This window comes from Plectropomus leopardus, chromosome 6 (genome assembly GCF_008729295.1).
Source record: "Plectropomus leopardus isolate mb chromosome 6, YSFRI_Pleo_2.0, whole genome shotgun sequence".
Taxonomy (NCBI): Eukaryota; Metazoa; Chordata; class Actinopteri; order Perciformes; family Serranidae; genus Plectropomus; species Plectropomus leopardus.
The window spans coordinates 9,749,362-9,769,976 of record NC_056468.1 but is presented as its reverse complement, the minus strand read 5'-3'; the positions used below and the strand labels follow the sequence as shown (position 1 = coordinate 9,769,976).

Sequence of the window (20,615 nt, the reverse complement as noted above, 5' to 3'; positions counted from 1 at the left end):
AGTTGCGTGATGGGCGCTGGTCTTGCTAATCTGGATTGTTAATGGTCTGTTCCTTCCTGTCAGAAAGTGAATTATGGGATATCACTCTCCCTGCAAGTCTCAGGAGCAATCACCATTTGAAGTGATGTTCACCCATGCAAGGAGAGCAGCGTTGCAACTGCCAGGTTTGGCTGGATGCTCAGGAACATCTCCATGGAAACAATCTTCATACTGAGGCGTGTTTACAGCTTCATGCTGTATAGAATCTGAGGACATCCATCACAGTCTTGTTCCTTTCATGCACATGGCAGACGTCTTTCCATCCTCCTCTCAACTGACAATACACCAGTGACACATCTTTGTCTAACTTTGAGACGCTATAGAATCAAAGGTCATATGCACGCACGCATGCACACACACACACAGTTTCCATTACCTTGAGATATCACAAAATGGAAAGCAGGTGAAGAGTTTTTTGAAGCTCAGTGAAAGCTACACAGATGTTTTTAAAGCCTTTATCTGTGATTTTATTAGTGGTGGAAAATAACTGTACATTTACTCAAGTTCTGTACTTAAGTGCAATTTTTAGGTACTGATACTTTTCTTGAATATTTCTATTTTTTACTTTATACATCTACTTCACTAGAATTCAGAGAAATACATTTTACTCCATTATATTACAACAGCTGTAGAAACAGGTGTAGTGACTTTTGATTATTTCACATAAAAATTAAAGTATATATATTCACTCTGGAGAAAAGCAAAAAAAATCTGACATTTTGTTTTTTTTTCTTTCTTACTATATCGATCATCTCTCTACTTTTGGAGGATGCTGACCCCTGAAATACTATATATATCACTCACTTCATGCTGTGTTGACTTCGTGAAGAAAATTGTTTTTGTGGCATGCCCGTCTTAATAAAGAATCCAAAAACTGAGAAAAGTCATAGGGGACCACATGAATAGCAGCCTCACTATATCAAAACATTCATTTATGTACTCTCACGCAGTCATGCAGTGTAATCCAAGTCTCATTTATCCAGTCGTGTGATCAGTCCTTCCCAGACACATGCGTTTTTGCTAGAACACTAATATTTTAAAAAGAAACTGAACATGATACTTATCAGAGCTCGCTTCAAAGCCAGACTCTGTTGACAAAAACAATAATTTTACCACTTTCAACATTGGAGCTGCTGGTGAAGTGTTGCCTCAATCAGTTAGTTTGTTTGTGTTAATGTGTGACTGTTTTTTATATTTAGGTTTAGTTCTGATTTACCAAAGTCACACAATACCACAAACAAACTAACTGATCAAGGCAGCAGTAGACTGGCAGCCGCTGTGTTCAATAAGGTTAAATTACAGTTTTTGTTAATGGAGTCTGGCTTTGAAGAGAGCATAGATTAGTTTCACATTCAGATATTTTTGAAAATCTGAATTTTAGGGGAGGTTGGGGAAGTAATGAGCATACAACTGGATAAATGAGACTTGGATTATACTGAATGAGTTGTTTAAGAGTCTGTAAACAGATGTTTTGATATGGTCTAGCCTTTGTTTAAAGTGGACCCCTATGGTTTCAATTCATCAACAACTTTCTCAGTTTTAGGATTTTTCATTAATTGTGGAGGCATGTCAAAAAGCAAAGTTTTCTAAGAAAATTTAATGTAACATGGGGTGGGAAATCAGTATACATATAATAATTTTGTGGGTGAGGTATTCCTTTAACTACCTAACTATCTAGCTCCTCTTTGACCAACTTCAACAGAAAAATGATAACAGGAGTGAAACTGTATTAACCTAATAATGCCGTATACCATGTAATATTTCAGTCAAAGGGGTAACATTTCTTTCTGCAGAAATATATTTCACATGATTGTGCACTTTTTTAAAGATTTTAAATGCCAGGCTTTTACATGTAATGGACTATTACATTGTTGTATTGGCACTTTTACTTAAGGATCTTAACTTCTACTTCGTCCATCACCTTCATTTTTCAAATGAAGACGAGTAAAGATAGATCATAATATTATTGTATTGTATTACACTATTAAGTATTGCGTTCACATTGGCCAGTAATTTATTATATCAAACAGTTTTTGCTCCTGTCATGCCAAATCCAACTGCCTCCAATGAAAAGAGGAAGACAGGGGATGGGATGGAAGCCAAGGCCTTGGTACAACTTAACTCCCCCGCATCAAAGGAAGATATGCCATTCCTTACTTTGTCCATTTAGCTGCTGGAGGGATCCCGAGCCTTCGCGTAGAGGGGGATTAGCTACACTATTGTATCTGCGCTTTGAACCTCGCTTGGTGATGCCAGGGGGTGTGAACTAATGGAGCACTGCAAAGAGGTCTGATGCATTTTTTTTAACCCCCCATATTTACACGGGGCAGGTTTGCCAGGCTTGAGTGCACTTTTCAGGAACACCCAGCTTCACACCCACATACACAGTTGCAGTTACACTCGATCACACCTGGGAGCTGTCGAGCACAGGCGTGCACACTTTTGTCGAGGACCAGTGAACACATACACAGGAGAAGGTGGCGATTATAAGTGCTTTTCCCCATCAAGTTTTTTTCTCCCTGAACCGTTGCAGGAATTTAGACTGGCAGTCTTCCAGTTGCAAGCAGGCTCGTGTTGTCCCCGTGTGGGGCTTAAACCTGACTGAGGAAAAACTCTTAAAGCTTCTGTGATGAAAAAAAAAATTCAGGCTGTGTGTACTATCCTGTTTTATTAATATGCTCTGTACTCTTGCCACAGTCACATGTATTTTTTAACATTTTTCGATGGGTGCAGGGTTACATCATGTCCAGGCAGCCATGCTTTGGGATCTATTTTACAGTCCTGAATAATATTTGTTCGTCTGAAATATTAATATTCATAGGTGCAGACTGATGAGTGTGTGATTTGGATGGCAGGCTGGTTACCTGGCCGCTGTGATATGCGCACTGCTTCACTCGCACACAGCTAAAATACCTTATTGATGTAAGAAATTGTAATTAACAGTGATAAAGCAGGACGGTCGTCATTACTGAAATTGCTAGCATGGAAGATAAAAGAATAAGTTACTTCAAAGTTTTTAATAGGTTTAGACAATGACCAATTGATTTCAGCACAAAGACCTCCAGTGAGAAGCAAATTGGCTCCTCAGGTTTTAACTTTTGCAGGAGTGCTGGCTTTGGTCTTTTGTTCAGGCACCTTCAGACAAGACAAACCCGGATATTCATCCAAGCAGACGTTGTATTCATGTAGGAGAGTTTTCCAGAATGTCTTTTTGCCGTAGATCAGCACCATGGCCGTGGCAGTCGTGTAGATGGATGTGAAGAAGAATGTGAGCACAATGATGTTGTCATGGTTCACCGATATCTGGTAGTTGACGTATAGGTCGATCACGAGGAAGAGGATGAAGATGGCCACGAGAGATAAAGCCATCTGGATCACCCTCATCTGGGAGCCCAGTTTCGGCACGTGGGCACCGTTGGTGCTGGCTTTCATGTTGCGGAGATGTATGGCAAGGTGGATGGAGATTGAAATGCAGCATTTTACCATGAGCACCCCTGGAAGTACATCAGCGAGGATCAGGTACATGACGTCATAGATCTTGCCAGACAAAGTGTCAGGCATTAAAACTCCACAGTCACTGTTCGCCGCAGTGTGATTGTCGGCGTGAAATACGACGAGCATCGGCATGCAGGTTCCCAGGCCGCACAGAGGAATGACACAAACAGCTATGGTGACGTGCTTGAGGATGACGGCCTGGATGTGCGTGTAGCAGTGGTTGGGTGTGTTCACCAGCTTGGTGCTGTAGTAAAAAGTGAGAAAGCTGGTGTCCCACATAATGGTGAACTTGAGGCTGTAGATCACCAGCAGCATGATGCTGTAGGGCAGCTGGACGATGCGGCACTTACTGTCCACTTCATCCATGGTCATCCAGAAGTAGCAGACCAGCTGGTGAGCCACATTGGCCACCGACAGAGTCAGGATGATGGTCTCACTGGGACTCCGCTTCTTCTTCTGCTTGTAGTTCCACAGACTCGTCAAGAAGATGTAGACGTTAAAAAAGACGGTGGTGACAGCCAGCAGACCTGTCATCACCCAGAGGGCCAATTTAACCGTCCCCTGCATAATGATGTAATGTAAAGTAAACCTTTATGAGAATAACTTTACTCCTCTGTGTGGCACTTGGCAGTCTGTGTGGGGTTCTGTTTTGTTTTTGCTTAGTTCAAAGAGATGAAGGCAAGAAAAAATTATGCACACAGACTCCAAACCAGAGGATTCTTCATTTCTGATTCCACAGAACAAAATCAGTCACAGTTTGTCGGTGGGGCCTGGGGAAAAGAGGCACACATTTAGCGGTTGAAACACATGAAACACATCCAAATAGGCTCAATTAAAATCTATTATGTTTAAGAATATATGTGAAATCCACAATTTAGGCAGTCAAATGCAAAATGATGTAAAGCGTAGCTGAGGTGAGAAGGTTAGACCAATTAGGGTAAAAAAACATCCATTTTTACCTCAAACAAAGCTCCCATGAGGCTTTTTATCACTCTGAATCCAACTCAAGGTTTCTGCTTACACTCTCAGCGCCTCATTGTCGCCACAATGCGTTGTCTGACTCAATACCTTCGGCTGCAGCTGAAGAATTCTTTTGTTTTGTTTTGTTTATCCAAGCATTAATCCTAGCCTGGAGTCGTCTGCAGGATGCACACAGCAAGGTGAAATCCTCAGCTTTACGTGTTCTTGACAGGGACTTATAAGCATTTTAGGTGTGATTTGCATCAGCTATGACCACAGGTAGTGGTGACGGTGTATTTGCATTGACATGAGGTGGGCAGGATGTGTGCTCATTAGGAATATCCGGTGACTTTACTGTGTGTGGATCAGTGCGGCGTGACAGCTCAGCCAATCCACAGACCACACTCTGCCGGACTCCGCATGCAAATGGTTATTGCTGCAGCTCGGCCACAAACACCAAACCACACACACAAACACACATCTATTTACCTGATAAGAAAAGCAAATCACCTTTAAATCACCTTCAGGAGCCTTTCTAATGCACCACCTTATCATACAGAGTTTGTGCTGTGGAGGACACACACTTTGCAGACAGACTTTTAACAAGACGTTTGCTTCGGTTATTAGTTAGTTAATATTTTATTTAATTTTTTTTGTTTGCCTGTTTTACATTTAACTATCCAATCGTAGCAAACTGGATCCTGATTACATAAGCAAGTAATATAGCCCATTCCAGATTCACATCCATCTTCATGAATAACCCCTAAACTTTCATCTATTATCATAATGAATACTACATTTTTATACCTAACAATCCAAAGCCAAATTATAGGGACAGAGTCTGCTCTTTTTGTAAAATGGCATTAAAAAAAACTGTTCCTTTTTCAAGCAGAAACTCTTTGAATCTAGATGTGAAGGAACATTCTGCAGTGGGATCCTTTGCTCTTTAAAAAATAATTACTATGCCAACACTGTGTGGAGTTCTGCCCTCTAAGAAACTTATTATTAAAAGAAGAGATTATGTGGTTTCCAAACGAAGCTGCCAGAGAAGCATTTGTAATTAATTACAGTATCTGTTTCTCCAGTTCATGCATGGATCAAAGGACGGACTCATGTATGCAGTTAAATACTTTGGTACACAGAAAAAAAAAATGAGGTGAGCAAACATTGAGATACAGACATAGACATGTGCAAACAAAAGTTGACATGTTGACAATGTGTGAAGAATCGAACACTGTAGAGGCACATAGTAAACATGTTTTGAGTGTGAGTGTGTATTTGTGTGTGTGTGTGTGTGTGTGTGTGTGTGTGTGTGTGTGTGTGTGTTAAAATTGTGGGCAACTATTAAAATAATTTGGTCAATAGCCAGTACTTATGTTTTTATATTGTTGTTTATTTTGTTATTGTTTTTATTCATTTTTTCCTATTTTGTGACAAGGACACAAAAATCTACACTATAAAAAAATACTAGAACTACTTAAAAGTTATTAAGCCCTTCATCACACTACCTTTGACTGCCCACAAATTCATTCACACAAATTTAGAAAACAAGATATTTTCTTTGAGAAGTAAGTACTTTAAAAATATTTTACTGTATATACAGTAATAAATAATAACTCCCTCTCTAATATCTGGTTTATATTGCTGTGAAAACATCAACAAATTTCTCCTTCAAACTGCTTCAAACTACATTTTACATTACATTAATCACATCATGAGAACATTCTAATTTTGCCTTCACCCAATACTAATTTTGACTAAAGAGAGGCTGAATTCATCATAATCTAACTGTGCAATGCAATGCAACCTCCGTTAGCAGATTGTTGCGGCCAGCGGCTTCTAACAGGTAATATTAACTAGCTCTTCTTCTTCAAAATGTTACATTATCAGAAAAACAATAGGTTGTGTCCTTTGATGCAGCAATAGCGAGCTTACTGTGTCCTTTCGGCATCCCCTGGGGAAACATTTTTCAAAATGTGTTTTTCAAGGACGATGGGATGCCGGCTGCTACTATCCACCTCGTCATTCAACAGAGCCTATTTGGCAAACAGTGATTGTATTAATTTTGTAACGACTCATGAATTTAAGTTTATGGCTGTTCGTCTCAAGTCTTGGTTTTTAGCCTGCGCAAAATTGATGTGACACAACAGAAAAACATTGGTCACTGCCACTGGAGAATTTCATCTGACTTGCAATAGACCTGTGACAATCAACAAGGATGATATCGACTGATACCAATGTGTGGACGATAAATTAGTGCATCAATGACAAAGAGATGCAAAGGAATCGCAAAGAGACAAAATAACTTCAAAAAAGGGCAAAAAAAGGACACAAAGTTTCCTTGAAAAACAGACGCACACAAAACAACTACAAATAGTGTAGAATAACTACTAAAGGGGTCAAAACAACCAAAAAAGACACAAAATAACTACGAAAATACACAAAATGACTACAACAAAAAATGAAGCAAAATCAAAGTCTGACTGTGTTTCCAGTCTTGTGTAGGAAAGGTGGTGGGGCCTTTCCATATCTGTGCCCAGTGTCCCATTATCTCATAATCCGTCCATGGCTGCTTGTTAACTTTTCAAGAGAAGCTAATCTGAAAGAGAGGGAAGCATGTCTAAAATTTACAGTATAATTTTGATGCTTTTTGTTTCTCATCATTTGAAACAGCAACACTGTTTCTCAACAGATGCCAAGCCTTTACAGATTAGTGCAGGGGGTGGGGTGGGGGATGCTCTTAAGTCAGCCCTTGGCAGAATTTATCACCAAGGGCCCACCAACCCTCACCACTTCTCACAGCTCTTATTAATTCAACGTACACCTTTTGAAGATGGGATTAGGCCAATACAGACGAGAGGTGGGGCCGCAGGCGAACTGCTGACTCTGGATTCTTAGAGCGACAGCTGCAGGTTAGCGCCTCGACTACTCAACTAATAACTAGTTTACTGGCTGCTGGGCAAAAATTGGAGAAACATGCAACACAAACTAGGGAATTTTGCAGCACTTTTGTTCTGAGAATGTTTTTTTTTTTTTCTTTCCGGGAGGCAAATACACATAAGAGGATCAGTAGGAAAACTAGATTCACTGCCTCCCGATAGTCTGATTCATGAGCAGCTCAAAGTTATAATTTATATTTATCTGGTTACAGCCCTGAAAAATAGCCAGGCTCCGATCTGCGGGTGATACAAAAACACAGATTGTATGTTCCACCATGTTTATACAAGAATTTTAACGCCTTGTTCAGCAACATCTTAATTTTCTAGCACTCCCAAACACCATGACCCTCTCTAATTAAGCCAGCTTTCACACTCTGTCCTCTAGATAATTTTTCATATTGCATGTCAAAACAAAAAGTCTGATTCCATTATGATGCCAAAGAAAGACTCATTCAATTAAGTTTTTATCTTTTCCAGAGCGATTGTTAGATTCTGCATCCTGCGGTTGGGAGATGCATTTCAAATGTTAATCTATTATGTTGTGTCAGCCCTGATATCATCGAGCAATAAAAGATGGAGCCATAACTCAAAACCATGAATGCTCAGCGAGCCCTAAATGGGATTTAGAGGGCAGTTAAAACATGTTTTATTGGTCACATATTTAAACAAAAAAAAAAAAAAGAGTAATACATTGATTTAGCTTCATGAATGAGCATCATAAAAAAGGCTTTAGTAAAAATATTATTTGATATATACATTTTACATACAGTTTTAGCAAAATCAGTGTAACAATGAGAACCGTTTCAGTAGCAGTGATGTGCTACAGTGCATTATGAAAGTCAACCAGCTGCACATTTATGTTTGTCCAAAGGGCTGAGGTAAGACTTTACGAGTCCTTAGTAGTCACATACCAGCACTCCCAGTACTCTCCTCATACATATATATTGCATTGCACCATTTGTCACATGTGTAGTTTACATAGAGTTCTTTACAATGTGTGTTATACTTAAAAGTCCCTTCTTCAGAGGGAGTAGTCTTGCACTTAAAGTGATAGTTCGGATTATTTGAAGTGGGATTGTATGAGTAACTTATCCATAGTCAGTGTATTGCAGTAGATGTCAGTTCGGCATGCCCACGGTTTGGAGAAGCAGGTTTAAGTCAGACACAGAAGCTAAGCAATGTACTTCTGTGAAGGGGGGTCTGCAATAAAGTGTACATGTGTTTATTATATTGAGAGTACCTGTAAACTGCTTCATTTTCTCATCTATGCTCTACTTAAAGTCAGCAGACTCCATCAACAAAAACTGTAATTTCTGCGTGCTGAACACAGTAACTGCTAGTCCACTATTGCTTCCATCAGTTATTTGTGTGATTTGGGTGACAAACTAACCCATTTAAATGCCAACATCACACAATAACACTTAAAAAAAAAAAATCTTCAAGGCAGCTGTAGACCAGCAGCTCCTGTGTTGTGAGATGTTAAATCACTTTTTTCTCAATGCAGTTTGGCTTTGAAGATATTGATATAAGAGCTTCATTTTTCTGCGGGAAATCACCGTCTGAAATTAACATGGAAATATTCGAAACAGCATATGTTCAAACTGATACAGATTTTTTTTACAAGCAACCTTTTTTTAGGTAGCTAAAATATGTTTCTTTGCTGACCCCTTATTATCAGTACATTGCTTAGCTTCCATGTCAGACTCCACCCTGCTTCTCCAAACAGGGGGCACGCAGACTAACATTTACTGTATATGATGTACTGTCTATGGATAAATACCCCATACAACCCCACTTCAAAAATCAGAACTACCTCTTTAAAATAAAAAGTCTATGATTCATTTGGATTTTAGTTACACAGGGTATCCGTATTGACGGTCGTATCTAAGGGGAGCACGGACGCCCCCTCCAGCAGTCGGCTGTAATGTGCCGTTGCTTTCGCCTGTGTAAATGGGACTGTGTCCTGATTCACTGACGCTGGGCAGGTGCTTCCTCACAGAGCTGTAGTGCACCCCGGGGTGGGTGCGGTACGCCAACACTGAGCGGAGACTGGAGTTTCTGCTGGTGGGTCGGCTCTCCGGGGCCTGGACGTCCTCCCTGAAGAAACAAGTCACACATGAGATGATCCTCAGATTTAAGACTATTTCACGGATGTCTAAGATCGTTTCCAGCCCTGATACGACACCTTATTTCATTTGCAACCTCCTTCTCGTAGCGACGCTTATGGCAACAGCAGACCAGGAGCCAGATGAGGAGCAGCAGGAGGAGCAGCAACAGAAGAGCTCCTATCACCGCCCCGGCTATGACACCTGCCTTATTGGTGGCTGGAAGAGAGGACATGGTGCTTTAAGGGGGACTTGTTATGCTTTTCCTTATTGTCTGTCATAATTTCACACTGTTCATGTTGAACTTTCAAATAATGAGATAAATCCAGAATAACCTCAGGCTTCAGACTCGTCTATTCACTCTGTTTTCAACTGTTTGCTTCTACTTTTGAGAGTGAGGTCAGCTCATGATGAATTTCTATCCATGTATCTATCTATCTATCTATCTATCTATCTATCTATCTATCTATCTATCTATCTATCTATTGTGACGGCCTCACTAATCTGTGCCTCTCTCCTCAGCTTCTTCCTTTGCTGCAGCCCCAGAGTAGTTGGGCTGTCTAAATGGCTGGCCACACCTATAGGCGGGGCCTACCTCTATAAAAGGGCTGCTGGAGTCACTCTGCTCTCTCTCTCTGGTGGTTGAGCAGCTGACGCCACATGGCCAACATGGTTTAGTTAGTTTGGTTTGTTCTTTGTTTGTTGCGCACACACACACACACACACACACACACACACCTCATTCCACCTCACACCCTGATCTACGGATATGCACCTTATTTTCCTTTTAAATTAGGTTCAGTTAAATAAACATCTCCTTATTCCCTGGCAAACTTTGTGTGGACTCTCTTTGTTGCAAACCAGTGAGCCAGGTTTGTAACACTATCTATCTATCTATCTATCTCCACGCATGTTACTGCAAGTGTTTACGTTACGTTGCCTACATGTAGCTAGTTGCTATCATCAGTGAAACACAGAATCTTAGTAGCTGATGTTGTTCATCTCTCCCCAGTATTGGATAATATTTCTAACTGAACTTGTCAGAAAAAGACCGTCTTCTTTTAGGACAGGTGCTAAAACAGAGTGCTTCTTACAGAGGGTAACTACAGGTGTTCCAGCATAGACAGTATAAGGAAAATAAAGTGTTTATTTAACCTTAAAGCATGTAAACATCTTCTAGCAGAGAAAGTAGGAACCAGAAAATGAGCATATTAGCCTCTCTTTAAGATTAAACCAGAGCAACTTTCCTTCTTTGGCATCAACCCATAATTTTGTCAATTAAAATACATTATATACACATCCATATACATACACACATATATCTAGATATAGATCTACACTTGCAAACATACTTACGTACATAAATATATACATACATACCCAAACATACTGTATATCTACCCATCCCTCGTGTATAAACATACATATCCACATATGTATACATAGATATACATACTCATATACATAGATACACATGCGTACATAAATACATACAAACAAACATACATATACATGCACATACAGACACGCAAACACACGTACACACTTACTGTACAAACATATTATATGAAGTTATACAAATGCCAGTCGGTACAGGTGGGTTTTTGAAAGCTTTTTAAAATAAAGAACCAATTCAGCTGATTTGATATTAATGGGAAGTTTGTTCCACAGCTTTGGGGCTAAAATGGTTAAAGCATGACCCCCTTTGTTTTAAGCCTGGATCATGGTACTTTTAACAACGTTTAATTGTCTTATCTGAGGAGTCTCAGAGCAGAATAAGGGGATAAGAGTTGCGAAATGTAAAGCGGAGCCAGACCATGTAAGGATTTAAAAGTAGTTCATAGCATCTTAAATTGAATTCTGTAATGAATGTGGAGCCAGTGTAATTTGGCCAAGACTGGAGTGATGTGTTTCCTGTGTCGAGTGTTTGTGAGAAGCCGTGCTGCAGCATTCTGTACTAACTGAAAACGGTTATCTGATGCATCATTCAGGCAGGTAAACAGTGAATTACAATAGTCTAGGCGGGAGAAAACGAGGTTGTGGAAAAGTTGTTCAGCTATGTATTTGTTGGTTTTATTGGTTTGACTTTAGCAATATTTCTGATATGTTTATAACAGGACCAAACAACATCCTTAATGTGCTGATCAAAGCTTAGGTTCCCATCAAAAACCACTCCCAAGTTTCTAGCTGAATGCGTTCTTTTGAAGGTGGAAGATGATACTGTTAGAAATTTGTTTACGACCAATAACCTGGGCTTCAGTCTCGCTGGCAAGACTGGCAGTAAGGCAGAGAATCTGGAGTGTTATGTTTCTCTGGGTGAAATGAGACATACAGCTGAGAATCATCGGCCAGGTAACCAAAATGATTCGGCCAAGCATTGGCCCAAACTCGGCCTGCTGGAAGAAATACGTTGGGCTGTGTCCAGCTGACCGATTCAGCTGTGACTTGGGATGAATGACAAACCAGAATTCGGCAAAATAAACCGGCCTAATTCTGGCTGCCGATGTTGATACGATGTATGAAATGTACAAATTGAGCATTTCCAACATTTTTTAGTGTTTCCAACATTTTCCTCAGGGGACCTGGCTGTCTGTATACAGCATGCAGGTGACAAATTAAGCGCTTCCTTTAGGATCTTGTTAAGTACTTAGTAAAATTAGATGATGATGTCATATAGACTTACGGTTATATGCATGCAGTGCATATTTACACTGTCCTTTGCCCACAGCATTTTTCGCCTCACACACGTAACTTCCAACATTGCTGTCGGTATGGTTCTTTATCAAAAGCTCCCCAGTCTGTGGGTCTGAATGAAAGAAGAGAGAAGTCAGTACAAGCATGTTATACAAATACAGCTTATGAAAAGTGTTGCAGAAGGTGTTTTCTGTCAAGTTGCTTCTTCACCTTGGGTTGCAGTGGCTGGTATGGCACCACCGCTCTCTCTCCTCCATGTGTAAGTGAGAGGAATGGATCCTTGATTAGATTTGCAGCGGAGGGAGACCATGCCACCTTTCTCCTCGTCGCCTTCGACCCAACACTTTGGCGTCGACGGGGGAACTAGAGACAGATAAACAAATCTTCTGTGTTTGAGCTCATCATGGGAGGGTTCGAGGTGTGAGAGAGAACAATGTAAGGAATGGCGACAGAGAGGTGTGATCACTCTGCATTCCAGGTGAGTGAGAGTATCATTTAAAAGAATGAGCGGGCTGAAAAAAAATGAACAGGTAAAACTGGTAAAAGAGATTCGTCCTCACCCATCACCACCACAGTGACTTTTCTCATGTCGACACCCGGCGCCTTCTTGACTTTACACTGGTAGGTGGACGTGTCTGAGAGCTGCAGATCAGAGATAGTGATGGAGGCATCTCCCAGCTTGGGGTCGGCTATGAACTTGAGTCTTTTGGGGTCGCCGTAGTGGTCCATCTTGCCCCCTGAATATGATAAGAGCTGAGATGCAAAGGGTTGAGTGATGACACCTCTTCAAAAGCAGGTTTTCCCAGTAACAGAGCCCAAAGGTAAAAAAAATATATAACCCACACTCTTGCATGTTTAATGAACGCTTTTGTGATTCACCCAACCTCCCAGACAGGTTTTTTTCCTTCAAAATCCCTGTCTGTCTTCACACCTACCAGTTTGTCTTTCTGTGTCATATCAGGGCTCACATTGGACCACTCGATGTCCAGCTCTCCTGTGTCTTGGGGGCCGGGAGAGTAGGTGCATCCCAGGTTGACTGTCTCCCCCCGTGCCTTTTGAATGATCTGTGGCCCCGAGGATGTCACTTGCATTGCCTCAGTCACATCTGAAAATATGGTCAGATTTGTGTAATTCAAAATATACACTTCTTCCAACCCCAAATTTTCATAATCATCTATAGGGGCCAAAAGACAAACATAAAGAGGACGGAATAATTAAAAAATAATAAAAACTTCTCTCTCAAATGCATTAATATTTTTCCAACTTAATGGCTTTCAAGCTCTGGCCTTATGCTCATAAACAGTCTCAGAGTGGAGTAGGTGCTGATCTGAGACTAATTGGCCTCTTAAGTCAAACTGAGAAGGATTTGGAGCTGGAATAGAAGCAAAAGTGGTATTTTTGTGAAAATGGGTTATGTATTAATTTAAAACTCTTGAGGCTCATTAGTTGTCACAAAATATATGGGCAAATGATGATGAAAAGTGAATGGATGAGCACACATGAAAAATGTACTTGACAAGTGGCAGTTAAAAGCTGTTTCTGGGTTGACACACACCCTGCTGACTCACTGTTTATGGCCGTGGATTTTAATTATTTCTGATAGCCTGACGTTTATAGAAAGAGCTCGATGCTGATTGTTATTACGTGGCGACACATCGCAGCAGATCCAAGCTATTTATCTCGGTAATGCTGTCATTCAACTTCTCAGACATCTGGAGCAAACTTCTCTCCACCGTTTCCACCTAGGTGATTAACCTTCGCAAAATGTCTGAATGGACTATGTTGATAAATCAAATCATCCCTCTTTTGACAACATTAAATCCACTATAGCACTCTGAAAGCACTTCAGTGCCACTGCCACAAAGCAAACTACGTCAGAGGTATTTATGAAAGCATGTAAATGGCAGATGTGGCGAAGTAAAAAAAAAAAAAAAGCTCAAATTAGTCAGTCAAATGTTTACACTGCAAAAGCTCCCCCTGGGCAAAATGCTGTGATCTACAGGAAGACGTGTTTTCCATGTGGAGAGGCAGCTAACTTTCAAGTGAGTGCAGTCTCTAAGCTTGACACAAAGAACTGCAAATATTCAAATCTTATGCACCTCCTTTTGGGCCCAGACCTGATAAGAGCTTTGCATGTGTTCTTTATGCACACTTTGCCTGTGCTGCATGAATTTGATTGAATTTCCCTTCTGTTTTATGTTGTTTGTGTATCAAGTTGACAGCGTGGATTGAAATCAAAGATTAATTCAAGAAGTATTTCACCGCTGGGAAGATGGCCTTTTGATAAAACTAGGCTGCCTCTGCAGTAGAAAGACGCAAATACTTTTGTGCAAGTTGGTGCAACATGACCAGAGAAACACAGAAAAAGGACGGTTGTGCTCAATAAGGAGAAAATCTATAACTAGCAGAATGCACTGCGCTGCACCAGACCAATAAACGCTCCCACTGGTGGGTGATGTTATCCAAACTTTGACACAATGACTGCCAGCTGGTAAGAAATGATTTTGTATTACAGATAAACAGTAAGCTATAACGTGTTGGTAAAAACATTTCAGGCGAGAATTGGCAACACATTAAAAAAATCTTTTATCGTTTATATTTGATCAGCGCCGCTTAGTTTTACCACCTGTTTACAAACTCTTGCGATTACAGCTAGACAGGGCATGAAAATATGTTTCTGAAAACATTTTAGAAGAGAAAAAGGCAGGGCAGTAACATTATCTTGATAAGTTTTTGGTTAGCACTGCTTAGTTTCAGCCTTGATCAGATTTAGGTCCGAGATTGAGAGAGACAGTGAGAGAGAGGGAGTTAAATGAAAGGAAGTTTATCATGGTTCATTGGCCCATACTTCCCACTAAGGCTGCAACTGTATAAGATTTTTGCAATACGATAACCATTTCAGAAATTATCACAGTATACAGTATCACAAAATTATTCCTATTATCATTTACAAACTGGAATAAAAAACAGAAGTTTATCAGCTGAACAAGCAAATTAAATAATGGATAACTGAAACATGAAATCATTCGTAATGGAGGTCTGTGTAAAATGACAGTTGAGAGGAGGCAGTCGAGGTAGAAAGAAAGTAGAGAATCTCTGTCTGATTGCATTTTTTTAAATAGCATAGATTAGTAAATGTACACAGTATGATAGCAATCAACTTTCACACCACAATATACTTTAAAACTGGTATATTGCTGCAACCATATACCCACAGTTATGATACAAAGTTGAAATTCAGCAAAGTATCCCTTCAAAGTCTCTCGGTGTCTTACTTTCTAAATGCACACCCAAGTTTGACCCTTAGCAACTGGAGTTCGTATAAAAAGAGCTATGAATGTTATGCAGGGAACCTGCCAGCCGCCCAAATTATATGTACACGGTTCATTGATTGTCTGCAATGCAATTCACCAGTTCATATTACTGTCGGATCATCAGCTGGGAGCATGTCAGACCGGCCAGTGTATTGTGTGAGTCATAGAGCAGACAGAAATACACCAATTTTGTCACAGAGCATATGTTCTCTGCCTGGGATTACAATATGAGACGCTTCCTGTATAAAAGGGCAGTCAGCGGGCAAAAAAGCAATTAAAGACTAATGTTTTTGCTTTGGCCTTACTTATCTGACACCTAAAATACATTCCTCCTTAGGTGTAAAATTAGACTCACCTGTCTTCAGCTGAATTGTTAGCAGAAACAGTACAGCCACCTTTAGTCTCAAACTTGTGAACACAGGCTCCATTAAAACCCTGGAAAAAAAACAAGAAGCAAAGACTGCAAGGGTGTACTTCCAGTGACTGTCTACCACCTCTGTCTCTAATTTAATTCCACAGAAGTGAAAAGGTCTCTACAGAATCCACCTCTCTAACACAGTTGTTTATCTTAAATCTAACTATGCACCTTGGAGTGGGAGAATTACTGCTCTGAGAATGAATATCAATGTAAAGCAAGCAGAGGTAAGATCAACCAGTTTCGTTCTTATGTACTCACCAAGAAAATCAAATAGAGGAAAAAATAAAGTAGCTCTGACTTACCTTAAAGTGGAGGAATAATCCAAAGTAAAAGTATTTGTCCTCTGAGGCCCTGGCAGTGTCTCAGGACTGGTGGAGCTTGCTTATTTTGTTCTCAGGTGAAACTCAGTAGCATTAAGTAAGGCCACACCCTCTGTGTTCATAGTGCATCTGTTGGCCACTCCCAGAGCTGGCAACATTTAAAACCTCATTCAAAAAGGCTTGATTTTTTGGGGACTCGTTTTTGGTAGGTTGGGAATGTGGTAATTTGTTTAACATGTTAAGAAAATGAGAATTAGATTTCAGAAAATAGTATTTGTTTTCTTATCACAAGTCTATTTAAAAATAGCTTATGACAGAGATGAATCATCATGTGCCGGTGTTGAGTCGTTCGACAACTATGTTGCAGCGCTGCATTTTAATCTGGCAAACATAGGCATCTGTGTCACCTGTCGTACCATATCATAACATCCTGTGTGCACTTTAATAGGATTTCAGTATTTTTTTGAATGTAGGGAAATTGATTTATCAAAATAACGACTTTTTTGGGATGTAATCCGTCTGTAGAGCGGTTCAATAGCAATGTAACTCCTGCATGTTTGATAAACTGCTTCTGCATTTTCATCAGCCCTTCCCCGACACACCCTCCTGACACACCCATGAAAACACTTGCAGACAGACGTCACACAGTGAGACCTGTGCTGTTTTCAGTGACAAGATGATGACAGAGCTGCAAGCTGCTGCAGTATTCAGTCAGTAAACAAAGCTTTTATTAGATGACTATGCTTATCAGCTGTATTATTTTGAGCCAGCCTACAGTGTCAACACTTCTTATCAGCTATGAATGATTTACCAAATTTGAGAGGTTCAATTTGAAGTAGCAGTGTAAAGGATTTAGTGCTAGCAGGGAAAATTGCAGCCGGCTGAAACTTCACCCGTGTGACAAAATTGAACCCCTGGTTAGAATTCTTTCATCGTTTAGGAGGTTTTTTTAACCAGAGCCAAATTGTTCACAGATGTCTCTTCCTCTCAAAAAACAAAAAACAAAACCAACCCTGTGATTTAAACCAATAAAAACACTGAATAAGCAGTTTCAAGTTACTAATCACTGTTTGTCCGACAGTGTTAGGGTCGCTAATGTGTGCTCACCTATTAACTGATCCAGACATTCGTGGGAGCTGAATTATTTGCAAAGGCCCCTGATTGATGTGTGTCAAATGGTGTACTTGCACAGTGGTGGGAAGATGAGTCCATTTTTATATACAATCTTAAGCACAACTCATAGATGTTTTAAGAAAACCTGGATATAGCATGGAGATAGGGCACCATTCATTCCTATTAGAGTTGATCAGTGGCCTATAAAGTAAAAAAAACTACTTCCTGGGATGTTGGTTCAAATAATGGTGGCGTTAGAGCATTTGTATTGTACAGGTGGTGGGAATGGTTTGTAGGGGGCGTGTCATGTCAGTTTCAAACAGAATGTGGCTGCAGCTATCCATGTATCATGGTGGCTGGCACCAAAATGCGAATGATCCTATCTAGAGCCAGTGTTTGGTTTGTCCATTCTAGGCTACTGTAGAAACATCGTGGTGCAACATGGCAGACTCAAGGACCTGCTTCCTATGTAGATAAACTTTCTAAGGTAACAATAACATTAATGTTCTTTTTCTTATTAAAGGCAACATCCCGATTACATTATATTTTTTGCCAATTATCCCCCTAAATCCTACACACTGGACCTTTAAACAGCTTCAAATGAGTGTCCAAGGTGGTTTGCTGTTTTTAACAACCCAAATCTCTCTGTGGCCAATGACCCAAAAAGTAAAAGAAAGACACTGTCGATAAAGTTGGATGGAGCAGTGAAATTATTCCATATTGATTTTGAGAGAGCGTACAGTAGGTGATGTGAGCACGGAGCATGACGTTTGCCATTAGGAAACGTAAGTGCTGGGTTAATGTGATCCTGCCAATAATGTTCATTAAGGAGATGAACAAATTAGTAACGCTCAGGATGAAACATGATCAGAGAGCAAATGTGAGGGCCGCCCCCCTTTCCCCCTTTTGTTTCAAGCTGTGTTTGCAAGCTGTATACCTGAGCCTCGTGCAGCGTGCACGAGTGACACCACATCCATAAATCTGCACATGAATGTGTTCATGAGAGATCCTGCAAATGTCAGAGTGTGAGAAGCTACACCGTATAGCTGCTTTACCAGCAGGTGGTTAATTGCCCCCCCCCCCCGGTGTAAGAGAAGGTTTTGGCACCAGAGTGCTGAACAGACTGTGACAGGACAAGGTGGGACTAAACGGACCATACTGCAACGCTGCACAAGACCGCCATTAAGACTGCAAAAGAGTGTGATGAATACATTTGTGACCTCAGTGACACGGCACCCTTTTTGTTCACCCAACGCTTTCTTAATTATTCCTCTAAACTCAGCTGATGAGAGGTAGCCAAAATCCAGCCTCGTCTTTACCGCCAAGACTTGCTATAACCTCATCCATCTTCCCAGATTTGGCAAAGGTAGCCTAATCACACCACAGGGTAGCAAACAAACCACCTTGACAGATGTCCAAATTACAAGTAAACAGTCTAGCAGAGGAGGCAAACAAATGACCAAAGCGGGGAGGGGAGAGGCTACAGAGAGGCTGGGCTTGCCAGCAGCCATACTGAAATAGCACGGCTGCGTGAGTCACGGTGTGTCAATGTCAGGCACATATATTCGTCTTTTTAAGGTGGAACGCCACTGGGACGTGGATGGCGCTTCTGGCAGAGGGAGGCAGTCACTCAGCCCCTCAAAGAGCTACGTGAGTGGAATACAGCCAGCTCATTCTGGACCGCACACTATATTCATGACCCCCCCCTGAATCTCAGCAATTAAATGTCCACTCTGACAGCGAAAATTGATTTTTATGTCTCCTTTACAACAATCAGTCGTTATTCACAGATGTCCTGACCATCATAAACATATACTTTGAAGCCTGGGTGGTGTTAGTTACACCGTGCATTAATGAGCGCAGAGGTATGTGTTCTCTTGTTATACTGTGAAATCCGGATGATTTTTCCCTCTCTCTGTGCAGGGCACATTTTCAGCTACTCCAGCCCTGCATGCTTTTCCATGTGCCATGCCGCAGAATAAATAATAAAGAGGCAAATGCGAGGAATCCTCCCAGCCTCTGTGATTCTTTTTCTCAGTAAGTAACCCACTAAGGAAAGGGCAGAGCTACCATCAAAGCATGCTTGAATGATGCTGGACACAGCAGGACAAAATCCCAGCAGTTGCCTACTTTGCTCTCACTCTCCAATATTAATGATATTGAAACTATTGCAACTAGGGACAGCATTACCGTGATTTTGTTTTTGCATTGAAAGCGGGTATAAAAGCAAATGGTGATGGGGGCACATTAGAAATAGAGAGAGAGAAATTGACTTCAGCCTGAAAATACAACATCCCACACAAATTTGAGAAGGGTGAGCAGGGTTACTCCATCGAATAGGCACCAAGGACACCCATAGAGAGCGTTTTTGTTCCAGTAAATCACTTCCACTGCGAATCTCTGTCCGCATATGGACAATTATGATGAGCCGAGAGTCCATCTAAGCAATAACGTGTGCCAAAACCTTATCCTGTGCATGCAGACGAAACACTTCCCGAGGACTGAAATTAGCAGGTGCAGTTAAACCCACATGAAACAAGAAAAAGCCCCGACAGCCCCGCTTCATTTACAGTAGGTCGCTCAGTGGGCCTGCTTAAACTTCTAACCTCTGAACATGAAAAGGCAGGGCTCTGTGAGAAATTCTGCACATAAAATACGAAAGTAAATGAGAATTTATTGTGTATTTACTACTCCATCCCTTCCTCAGTGCGCAAGCTGCCCACCCACATATGCACCCGCACACACACGCGCACACACACACAGCCTGCAGCAATGTGAGCATGGACGGTGGACCCCATAATCCAATAAGTTGTGCTTCTCGTGCTAAACCCAGTGAAGTCTGGCACACAGAGAGAGTCCATGGAGAGTACGGTCCCCTAAGCCTTGCTTGCAGGAGTGGGATAGAAATTGTATTCTCTGAAAAAGAACTTTCACATCCCTCTTCCCCTCTCTGCTTCTACGATAGCTCGTATTTCCCACACACATCAGGGAATTATGATATAATGATGTAATTTAATGCCGTCTTCTCCGTATTTTTTTATAAAATGAAAAATTAAGAGAAATATTCTTGGAAAAACAGCCTTGTTCCCCCGTCTGTGTTATAGAAAAAGACGGGTGATGAAAATGAGCACGATGTTACGCTTTATTGTCTGTATCCTCAGTCAATAAAGAAACACATAAGCGTTCATTTGGAGGAAATTATTTCTGCAGAGTTGAAA

The 20,615-nt window shown here is 40.8% G+C and overlaps 2 protein-coding genes across 2 annotated transcripts; both read right to left on the bottom strand.

The window, feature by feature from the left end:
• Positions 1-3,123: 3,123 nt before the first annotated feature.
• On the bottom strand, positions 3,124-4,101 carry LOC121944105. The gene has a single exon (XM_042487782.1). The coding sequence runs from the start codon at positions 4,099-4,101 to the stop codon at positions 3,124-3,126; it is 978 nt and encodes a 325-aa protein (XP_042343716.1).
• Positions 4,102-9,192: 5,091 nt separating this feature from the next.
• vsig8b (V-set and immunoglobulin domain containing 8b) lies at positions 9,193-16,344 on the bottom strand. Its single transcript, XM_042487934.1, has 8 exons — positions 16,267-16,344; positions 15,902-15,981; positions 13,168-13,337; positions 12,793-12,985; positions 12,443-12,595; positions 12,222-12,344; positions 9,619-9,757; positions 9,193-9,530 (listed from the first exon to the last, which is right to left on the bottom strand). The coding sequence occupies exons 2-8, from the start codon at positions 15,972-15,974 to the stop codon at positions 9,287-9,289; spliced, it is 1,095 nt and encodes a 364-aa protein (XP_042343868.1). The 5' UTR covers positions 15,975-15,981; positions 16,267-16,344; the 3' UTR covers positions 9,193-9,286.
• Between the last annotated feature and the right edge of the window lie 4,271 nt (positions 16,345-20,615).